Source organism: Garra rufa, chromosome 5 (assembly GCF_049309525.1).
Source record: "Garra rufa chromosome 5, GarRuf1.0, whole genome shotgun sequence".
NCBI lineage: Eukaryota > Metazoa > Chordata > Actinopteri > Cypriniformes > Cyprinidae > Garra > Garra rufa.
In genome coordinates, this window is record NC_133365.1 from 50,361,639 (window position 1) to 50,373,640 (window position 12,002).

Here is a 12,002-nt window from a genome sequence, read left to right on the forward strand (position 1 = left end):
AATCCACACAACTTCAGTCCATCAATTAACATCCAAATCTGTGTTTGTAAGAAACAAATCCATCATTAAGATGCCTAAAACGGTTGCTTCTGGCCAAAATACCAGTCCATAATCCATAATAACGCTTCCTCCAGTGAAAAAGTTAATCTCCTGTTGTCTTCTCCTATCTAAATTTACATATATATTTGTTTAAAGCTGTTTTGAGCTGTGTGACTGTGCTTGATCTGTGCATATTTCTCTGATTCAGATTTCACTGGAGAAAGCACTATTATAGATGGCTTATATTTTATCAGCAAACAACAGTTAAAACTTCCTAATGAGGGATTTGTTTATTGCAAACAAACAGCTTTTCACTTGACAAGATGTTAATTGATGAACTGGACTGGATCACTTGTGAATTATTGTAATTATTTTATCAGCAGTTTGGACTCATTCTGACGGCACCCATTCACTGCAGAGGATCCATTGGTAAACAAGTGATGTAATGCTACATTTCTCCAAATCTATTCTCATCAAGAAACAACCTCATCTGCATCTTTGGCACATTTTCAGCAAATTTTTGTTATGTGTGAACTTTCTTTAATGTGATGCATTACCTGTTTTATCCCTCCGGGTTCAAGTTCAATCTGGCAAATCAACAGAAATCCGCTGAAATTCCCATTCAGCTGTAAGATCACCAATGAATCAAACGCACCTGCAGTCACTTCAAGGTGCTTAGGGACTGGAAAACTGAGATGAGATTGAATGAAATGGATTAGTTATTATTTATTCACCACACAATTATTTCCTATATTATCATCCCCCTGAGATACAACCTTTTGTTTATGAACTGTCCCAGATCTTTAATATTCCACAATACTAAAATGCATGATCTTTCAACACTGCTATGAATTTAATCTTCACATAAAATGATTCACCTCTGTCTGTGATATTGAATATGTAGGTCTCACTCTCTTGCCCCAAACTGTTTGTCACAAGTAAAGTGATATTGTATGTGATCTGCTGTTGGATAACATCAAATTTGCAGGGTGCAGGATGTGTGCTCTTCACTTCACAGTGGACAGACTTGGAGTCACTGAACAAAAGGAGAAAATGCCATTATATTCAACTCGTAATAAGTCAAATCTAAAGCAAGTGTGAATTTGACTCTGCTGAAAAAGTTAAAAGTATTGTTAAACAAACCACTGTGACCTTGTTATGAACCAAAAAGAAGCTATTTTGAAAATATCTGTCCTTAAAAATAAAAGTCTTGTGTTTTTTGGACCCCAGAAGTTCTTCACAATTTCTTCTACAGAAAAAAGCACCAGTTTCGAACATTATGAGGGTGAGTAAATGATGTCAGAGTTGTCATTTTGGGTGGACTATCCCTTTAAGAACAGTGATTAATATTCATGAATGAATATTAATGAATGTCTTGTGGTATTTTAGTAGTAAATCTCTTTTCAGATTTGTCTCATTTGCATGTTCATAGGCAGGTGTTTCAGATACATTGATTATGCTCTAAGGTGTGATAGATCTGTAAAAATGCCAAATGTACTTTTGGTCTTAGCCACCTGAGATTGCATGCATGCAACAGGAAGTAAGTGCATAAGACTGCCCTATAGGTCTTAAAAGCACAATGCCCTTATGGCACACTAAATCCACACATTGGATTGGTATTCAAGGATAAGCGTATCCTATCATACATCATTTTCTGGAAATAAATTGTGAGATTTTTTTGTTGAAATCTCAGATGTCTCAGAAATCTTAAATAGTAGAGACTACTAAACATATGGAGGGTTATTTTAAAATGCAAAGCATTGAAAAGTCAAACAAAGCCAAAGGTAAAATAAAACAATAATATAAGTGTCCCATCAGGTCATGATAAGTTTAACACACACTGGTGGCCTTCACTGCCACTTGTACACCAAATACAGGAAATACGTTATGTAAGTAGACAAAGAGTTAAGTGCAAAGGCTGCAAGTGTGCATTTAGACAAGCCTCAAATCAAACTAACCTGATTAGTAATGTGTACTTCCTTTTCTGGTTACGTTTTAGGTTTGGAGCTCTGCGTATTTTCCACGAGCAGCTGGCTTGTCTCATGTCTTCAGTCTCACATCTAAAATCTAATGGTTTCTCAGGAGGAACTGAACAAGGTTAAGCAGAAATTGATATCTCTTAGCAGAAATCTCCCATCATGCTTAGAAGAAACCGTTTAGAATGGATTGCCACTGCATGTTTTCCTTGTATTCGATACTTTATTTAGGGTGACCATATTTTAGTTAAATAAAGAAGATGTAGAAGGGGATTGGGGTCCTAGTTTTGATTTGAAATATTAATATTTTCATATCAAAACTAGGACCCCCACCCCCATCCTACATCTTCTTTATTTAACTAAAATATGGCCCAATATTTTTAGATCAAAACTACATATTTCACAGTCACCGTTATGCAAATTGATCATAAGCTTCCTATCACAGTGGCCATCCTAAATAAAAAAGTAAGTCATAACAGCTCTATTAATACATTTATTATAACATTCTCCTTTGCTAAGGCTGCTTTTATTTTTTTATTAATTAAAAAAACATGCCTGATTCAAGAATGGGGTCTTAAAAATGGCCAAAAAAATATAATTTTACTAACTTATTAATTTTAGGTTAAATTGTTCTTTGTTGGTAGGTGTCTGCTAGAATGTCTACGCTAAAAATGTTCAGTGTAAATAGTAAAAAAAAAAAAAAAAGTTATTATTTTAAACTGTTGTTTTGTAAAAAAAAAATTTTGGACAAAATACATTGGGAAAAACACGAAACACTGTGTTCGGTAATCAGCCTTCGGTCCAATGTTTATTTTTGTTCAGCTTCAGCCAAGAATTTTTATTTCGGTCCTTAAAATATATTTATTTGTGGGAGCCAGATTAAGAAAACAATACCACACAAGGCTTTAATTCAAAAACGCCGACTCTACAAAGCAAAAGCCAAATCCTGGACATTCTGAGCGATTTAGGAATCCTGGCCAGACGCATTTTTTTAAGTCCAAAAAGAGGACGTATGGTCACCTTATTTTATTTCTAAAACCTTTTTTAAAAAGAAAACCCACTATGATTATTTTATTTATTTATTTTTGCGGTGCAGTGGTGTTGAGAAGATGCTGGTTCTTTATTTTGACTTACAATGATCTAAATCATTCATTTCACTTACATATGTGACCCTGGACCACAAAACCAGTCTTAAGTCGCTGGGGTATGTTGTAGCAATAGCCAAAAATACATTGTATGGGTCAAAATTATAGATTTTTCCTTTTATGCCAAAAATCATTAGGATATTAAGTAAAGATCATGTTCCATGAAGATTTTTTGTAAAATTCCTAGTGTAAACATATCAAAATGTAATTTTTGATTAGTAATATGCATTGTTAAGAACTTAATTTGGACAACTTTAAAGGTGATTTTCTCAGTATTTAGATTTTTTTGCACCCTCAGATTCCAGATTTTCAAATAGATGTATCTCGGACAAATATTGTCCTATCCTAACAAACCATACATCAACAGAAAGCTTATTTATGGAGCTTTCATATGAAGTATACTTCTCAGTTTTGTAAAATTTAACCTTATGACTGGTTTTGTGGTCCAGGGTCACATATTTTATAGTACATTTTGATTCATTAAAATTCTGAAATGATATTATTATAATGCAATAAAAGAAGAATGAATTGTGTTGAAACATGGGACTCTAATACTTACAGGTGACATAGTTGATTGCCTTATCAATGCTGGTATTGTTGCAGAAGAAGTTGACACCGTATGAATATGTGACTTTGATGTTTACCACTCGAATGGCTTTGACCCGTGAACTTATGTTGATGACTTCATAGGCAACGTTGCCAAAGTACATAGAGGTGATGTGTGTCTCTGTGGGATAAATGCAGCAGAACATTACCGTGGATCCCTCCCGTAGCACCTGCTCCTCTGGAAACCTGATTTCATCGTGAGCCAAGTTCGTTTCCCCTACAAAGAAAATGAGTTAATATGAATAAATGTGAGCCTGGACCACAAAACCAGTCATAAGGTTAATTTTTACAAAATTGAGATATATACATCATGACCGCTCAATAAATAAGCTTTCTATTGATATATTGTTTGTTAGGATAGGACAATATTTGGCCGAGATACATCTATTTGAATATCTGGAATCTGAGGGTGCAAAAAATCAAAATACTGAGAAAATCACCTTTAAAGTTGTCCAAATTAAGTTCTAAACAATGCATATTACTAATCAAAAAATACACTTTGATATATTTATAGTAGGAATTTTACAAAAAATCTTCATGGAACATGATCTTTACAGAATTTCCTAATGATTTTTGGCAAAAATCAATAATTTTGACCCATACAATTTTTGGCTATTGCTACAAATATACCCCAGCGACTTAAGACTGGTTTTGTGGTCCAGGGTCACAAATATGTTTATGGAACCATTAACCACTTCGAACATTTAAACAATGGTGTTTGACTCTTTATGCTAGTGTGATGTGGTTGGTTGTCAGGGTGTTGCTATCTGATTGTTATAGTTTTTTTTTTAAACATGATTTCTATGCTGTTGCTGTGTTTTGGGTGGTCATTTACTAGCCCAAATTGGCCTGGTGTTGTTTAGCTGCTAAGGATGGTTGACCAACATGCTCTCAGAAGTGCACACTCATCAGTGACAGTTGAGAGGCACACAACAGACGTATTTTAAGTCAGGACAGTCATGGGTAAAAAGGGGAACTTCATGTCAAAGTTTATGTCAAAGTGTCTTAAATTATGATCATGACAAGTTATAATTATGAAGTTTATTTTTTTTATATATATACTGGAACATATATATATATATATATATATATATATATATATATATACATATACATACACACTGTCTGAAGACCTGAGTGTGTGCGAATTAAGAAATATACACTTCCAGTCAAAAGTAAACAGTAAGATTTTAATGTTTTTTTTTTTTTTTTTAAAGAAGTCTGGTGGCCCAGGCTCACCAAGCCTGCATTTATTTGACCCAAAGTACAGCAAAAACAGTAAAAAAATTTAATATTTTTACTATTTAAAATAACTTTTCTATTTGAATATATTTTAAAATGTAAGTTATTCCCGCTGTGATTTCAAAGCTGAATTTTAGCATCATTACTCCAAACACATGATCCTTCAGAAATCATTCTAATATTCTGATTTGCTGCTCAAAAACATTTATTACTATGATTATGTTTAACACAGCTGAGTAGATTTTTTTTTCAGCTTTTGTAACATTATTATTGTCTTTATCATCACTTTTGATCAATTTGAAAAATCCTTGCTAAATAAAAGTATTAATTTCTATCATTTCTTTCCCCCAAAAAATATACTGACATGTTACAAAAGCTTTTTATTTCAGATAAATGCTGATCTTTAGATTTTTCTATTCATCAAAGAATCTAGAGAAAAGTCTACTCACCTTTTTTAAATATTAATAACAATAATAATAAATGTGTTTGAGCAGCGAATCAGCATATTAGAGTGATTTCTGAAGAATCATGTGACACTGAAGACTGGAGTAATGATGCTGAAAATGTAGCTTTGATCACAGGAATAAATTACATTTTAAAATATATTCAAATAGAAAACGGTTATTTTAAATAGGAAAAATATTTCACAATTTTACTGTTATGGCTGTACTTTGGGTCAAATAAATGTAGGCTTGGTGAGCAGAAGAGACTTCTTTAAAAAAAACATGAAAATCTTACTGTTCAAAAACTTTTGACTGGTAGCGTCTCTACAGTGGGGTCCTAAAGTCTCAATTTTCTGTTTTGCATTTTTCTAAAAATCTGAAAAATGTGAAAACATAAATGTGTGAATGTCTCAGTAGGTTTGTGCCCGCAAGAACTTGTGCATCTTACTGTATCAATGATACAGTTTTATTTACTGATCAGCGACCCACAATTACAGTAGTATCTTTAGTAGGATAAAACCTGGTTAAAATTTTCAAGGAAATTTGTATATAGCAAAATATATCTAATCAAAACCAATACATAATCAATGAACACACATTTCAGTAAAAACAACTCTTTAGATCGAAATAAATCTTTTCTCTGAATGATTATCTCAAGATTTTGTTACACACACACACACACACACACACACACACACACACACACACACACACTGGTTTACATGTTTTATGGGGACATTCCATAGGCGTAATGGTTTTTATACTGTACAAACCGTATTTTCTATCACCCTACACCTACCCTACACCTAAACCTAGCCCTCACAGGAGATTGTGCACACTTTTACTTCATCAAAAAAACTCATTGTGTATGATTTATAAGCCTGTTTCCTCATGGGGACCTGACAAATGTCCCCACAAGGTCAAAATTTACTGGTATTCCTATCCTTGTGGGGACATTTGGTCCCCACAACGTGATGAATACCAGTACACACACACACACACACACACACACACACACACACACACACACACACACACACACACACACATTTTACCCATTTATTTAAATCCACTTAAAGGAAATCGTTTACAGGGACATAAATAATACAGATGCAATTAAATACATGTACAGAAAAAACGTGGCACAATGTCATGCATCAGTTCTTTACAACATTAAGCATACCCCCTTGTTATTATGGGTATAAATAACATCGTCTCCGCCATATCTGGTGACTACCTATAATAGCAGACAAGGAACAAAACTTTGCTAGCCGTTTAGCTCTCTTTTTGGGCATCCCAAGTTGTTGAAGCCCTCTTACAACCAGCCTATGTGCATGTCCTAAACTGCCAAATATGAAGACAAACAGACGACATCGATAACCTATCTCAAGAATAGTATTTAAGAGTGGTTGATATTTAATGACTTTGGTCATAAAAGCTTCCTCCATACTAGAGTCAAAAGTACATGCAACCTCCAAAACATGCACCTCTCTACGCTCCTCATTTATCACAACAACATCTGGTGTATTTGCAGACAAATGTGAAAATATTTCGGAATTACTATTAAAACACTCAAACATAGATGCTTTTACACAAGAATGTTTATATGTTTTCACTGAAGATGGTAGATACTTTAACACATCTTTCACTATAAGATCCACTATTCTATCATGGCGCGCTATGTACATTCCCTTGTAAGCATGGCAGCCATTCAAGATATGTGGCAATGTTTCAGTGATCTGTTCTGTAGTGTGATGCAAACAATAAGGAACCTGAGTTGTAGGATACCAGATAGAAAGGTTAAGTCTAGTAGGAAGAACTTGTAATCTAGCCTTAACTGTAAAAATAATAATGTCTTCGCTAAGTGCAGTATTCTTAAGAAATGAGTGTGAAACAGAATGATCAGCAGAAGGAAGGCATGCAAGTTTTCCCTGAAGTTTCAGTCCAGTCCAGTGCTGTTTTTAGTAATGTTGCTGTAGATCCAAGAGAGTTCGCCGGGCACTTTCAGATGTCAACGAGTAACTATAACCACCGTATGTGGCTATTGCCTTGACATAAGTCCGGGGGTCAGTAATAACATCCTCTGAAACTCCCATGATCTCAGAGTCAGACCGCACCCACTCCAATGATACTCCAGTTCGAACACAGAGATCGTTCAGGTCCGGCCAATCCGACCAGACACCAAAACCAGCAGAGTGACTGTCAAGTTTCCCGCTGGGTTTTCTTTTGAAACCAAGGAAGTGGGGTTCTGACTCTCCGGCCAGTGGGACCTTGCGCTTCCTTAGATCCAAAAAGAGGGACGATCGAGCCAATTCCCTTACATCTTTGTCGTCGCTATTCAGCATATTCAGAAGATGGGAGATCCGCATGCTGGTATAGATCCATGTCACATTTGGTGCACCCAACCCTCCTTCCCATTGGGGATGAAAAATAATATCACGGGTACTGTGTGCATTAAGTCCAAACCACTTTCGCACTAAGCTCACGGTTTTGTTATTCATTTCATCCAGCACTTTCTGTTGAATGTGAACATTGGAGAAAAGATGTTGTACTTTAGACAGTGCCACCTGTCTAATAGCCTCCAGCTTCATAGTCAGTGGCAATGGACATATGTCAATCAAGTTCAACTTAGATGTGAACTCTGATAAAATGATGTTTACTTGCTCTTTCCATTCTCCTGCAATATTAATTTTGTGTCCAAGATAGGTGTATGTCTCATGAAGGGAATATACCCGTATAGGTTTTGCTGCTACAGTAAACACTGGACACCTGTCAGATTTTGAGCGGTACCACCTGTTCCCTCCACTCCTCCTCTCATACAGAACAGCACATTTTGTATCCTTAATCTCCAGGCCTGACCATTCCAGAAAAGCATCCGTTCGGGCCAGCATGTTTTTAATTACACCCTCTTCTCTGGAGGCCATCTGGACATCATCTGCATAGCCCTGTACTGGAATAGGAGATATAACACCGAGGGGAGCACATTGACACATCCACTTTAACCATTGGTTAATAGCAATTATAAAATTAATTGCACTCCAAGGGCAGCCAGTTTTAATACCTATCTGAAGTGATATTGAGTGAGTGAGTTGTTTTCCGCAGATTACTTCAATAAAGGAGCCTCTATATACATCTTTCACTATATCAATGAACAGTTGAGGTAGCTGTATTTCCTCCAATGATCTGATCATGACATTGTGAGGTAAAATTCCAAAAGCATCTCTAAAGTCCAGGAAGACCGAATACAGTCTACATGACTCGTGCTTAAAGTCATCTATCCCTGTTTTAAGGCAAAATACATGTTCATTCATACCTTGCCTTTTAACATATGCCTTTTGCTTGGTGGATAAGATGTCAGCCTCCACCAACCATGGAAGCACTCTGGCCAGTATGCATTTCATGAACACTTTATAGATGGTAGGAAGGAGGGATATATCCCTCCATGTTGATGGATCATCAGGGATATTGTCTTTTTTCGGAATACGATAAATCAATGCTCCTTTCCATGAGTCAGGTATTCTCTTATTTTCCAAACAGACATTAAAGATAGTTGTTAAAATCTGACAGGACTGCATATTTTTAAAAGTCTCATATGTCACGCCATCTTTACCAGTTGCTTTATTATTAGGGAGATTATTTAAAACAGTCTCTACCTCCTGATACGTGAAATGCGTTGTTTCCGGGAAAAAAGTTGGCTTCGGTGACAGATCGTTCAAATACCAAGGCGGGGATAACAAACACACACACACACACACACACACACACACACACACACACACACACACAGGGTTAAACTAGATTATGAATCCCATTTTTTCAATATGGTCTTCAACATTTGAACCCCTATATGGAGATCTTCCATCTTGTTCATGCACTTTTGAAATGAACCTAAAGTGTCCTACCATAGACGGTTTTCCATGAACTCCAAGAGCTGAATGGTGAAGCATCAGAGATGAGTCTTATTCTAACAGAGTGATCGACACAGTTCAGCGGGAGCTGTGATGTCCAAACCAGTGTGTGAACTGCTTCCAGTGATCCTCTGCTTACATTCATCTGTGGACACACCGTAAAGAGTTAGCACAAAACTCAGACATAAGATGATAATGTGATAGGAGCTGAGGAATGATGTGTTTCACGCACGCTGTCGACAACATCCATGTTTTCTGTTCGTCCAACTTGTATCTCATACGTTTGATTTCTCTGTTCTTCATTCTGATTCATCGTCCACTCCATCTCCAGTCTCCACATGTCCAAAGCCTGAAGCTTAATAATGTCCGGCACAGTGACAGCATCTGTGGTCAAATGATTTAGATGTTGTGAAGCTGTACAAGTTACCATTAGTAATATTGTAAAGTGTGAACAATGAATTTGAGCTTAGGCTAAATGTATTCTGATTTATATCTGACCTGAAGAATTCCAGCCTTTAAGATTTTCAAGCAGGATGAAAACTGTAAGCATATGTGTCCAATGGAAAGCCATTTTGGTAGATGTAAACTCTCTCAGCATTTGCTCTGAGCTTCTGTCAAAGTTTAGGAGGTGTTACTCCATCAACCGTTAAAGTTCTCCTCCTCCCGCTGCCTTCCGTTTGAGGTTAAAGTAGAACTACCTCCAGAACTAGATTTATTGCCTGTGAGTAATGAAGTGAAAGTGATGAATGTTCTTCGGTGTTATATGCTGCTATATCACTGTGGAAGGTACAGAAAGGTACAATGATGATAAACCATACATGGTTACAAAGTTGAATAAAACTATGCAATGCAATCACAACCAAAGAACACATTAAAAAAACATTTAAGTATTCAAATCCTAGATGTTTACTAAGATTTGTCTACTATCTATTAAAACCCACAATAATATTTAAGATATAAGTAAGCCTAATATATATAAAATCATTGTTTATTGGGTACTTTCAATTGGGAGGTGGCTGTCCCGAACCCTAACCTATACATTTCAACATTTTTGTATTTTTTTTTCATTGCTGTTTTTAAAGGTATCTTTTTGATTCTTTTAAAAAGTAAAGTAAAAAATATACGCTACCGTTCAAAAGTTTGGGGTCAGGACATTTTTATTGTTTCTTTTTTTTTTTTTAAGAAATTAACTTTTATTCAGCAAGGCTGTATTAAGTTAATAATTAAAAGTTTATTAAAAGTTAATAATAAATAATTTACATTATTATAAAAAAAAATTATATTTTGAATCAACACTTGTTATTCATGAAAGAATTATGAAAAAAAAAGCACAGGTTCCAAAAAATATTTGGCAGCACCACTGTTGATATTATCCAACATTGATCATCCTAATAATAAATCAGCATATTAGAATGATTTCTGAAGGATCGTGTGACACTTAAGACTGGAGTAACAGCTGATAAAAAAATCAGCTTTTCATCACAGGAATAAACTCTATTTTAAAGTATGTTAAAATAAAAAAACATTATTTTATATTGTTAAAAACATTTTGCAATATTACTGTTTTTTTTCTCTATTTTTAATCAAATAAATGCAGCCTTGATGAGCATAAGAGACTTCTTTAAAGACTATTACAAGTCTTACTGACCCCAAACTTTTGAACTGTAGTGTATATATATATTATATTTTCTTTGTAAATGTGTCTAGGTGTCCGCTGGCTAAGACTGATTTTAACTACACCCCTACATTTATGATCAGGAAATATTTATGTGTCACTCTCTCTCATAGCTGCATGGTGTGAGTAGATAGGCTCCATCATTTTGAGTCTGAATCTGTGTGTAACTTGAAAGAATGTCCCTACCTAACACCTTTTTTTTCTTGCAATTAAGCACACTTTTTTTTTTTTTTTTGTTATTTCATAACATTTATTATTGATTTTTTGGGTGTTATTCCATAAATTTGTTACTACCGAAACAGTCACCACTGAAACATGTAATCATTGTTTCAGTAGTGACAAATTTATGGAAAAATCCTCATATTTGGGGGAAATAAACAAAATTTTAGCACAGTTATGCAATTTTATTATGTTTAGTAGTGTTTTAGTATGCAAGTTAAAATTCTGTAATGTGATGTGGTCACTACTGAAGCATTACTGTCACTACTGAAAATGTGCAGTCACTACCGAAACAATGATTTGTCAAAAATAAAGTAGTTTGAAATCAGTATAATCAACGTTCAAAGTAAGTTTGAATCAGCTTTTGCCTTTTACATAGAAAAAATTGATTCAAAATACAACAAATCTCATAAATTATTTTTATATTGTTAAAAATTTAATTGTTGTTGATTTCCCTTTTAAAAGTAAAACAGCAAAAAATATATATATTTACAATGTAGATGTGTGAAAAATATTAATAGGTCAATATATAACCCCTCTAATTAATTTGTATATTACAGTGTTTTGGTAGTGGCAAATTTGGGGAGAGGACAAATATTCCAAAACTTTATGAAAATACAATATGAGAATTAACTGCACAATTACTAGAAATGTGCACATTGGGTATTATTATTGTATGTATTTGCATTTAAACAATAATTATATTGTTTTATTTTTTTATAGACGTTTATGGCCCAAATAAGCACAGA

At 34.7% G+C, this 12,002-nt stretch overlaps 1 protein-coding gene across 1 annotated transcript in view; it reads right to left on the reverse strand.

The window, feature by feature from the left end:
• The window catches only part of osmr (oncostatin M receptor), a 10,733-nt gene extending 803 nt beyond the window's left edge, over positions 1 to 9,930 (reverse strand). Inside the window, exons 1-7 of the mRNA XM_073840126.1 lie at positions 9,858 to 9,930; positions 9,592 to 9,743; positions 9,354 to 9,504; positions 3,720 to 3,983; positions 1,998 to 2,127; positions 881 to 1,075; positions 597 to 729 (exon numbers count right to left, since the gene is read on the reverse strand). Of these exons, the coding sequence (XP_073696227.1) occupies positions 597 to 729; positions 881 to 1,075; positions 1,998 to 2,127; positions 3,720 to 3,983; positions 9,354 to 9,504; positions 9,592 to 9,743; positions 9,858 to 9,930 (1,098 nt within the window). The remainder of the gene's footprint in view (positions 1 to 596; positions 730 to 880; positions 1,076 to 1,997; positions 2,128 to 3,719; positions 3,984 to 9,353; positions 9,505 to 9,591; positions 9,744 to 9,857) is intronic.
• Between the last annotated feature and the right edge of the window lie 2,072 nt (positions 9,931 to 12,002).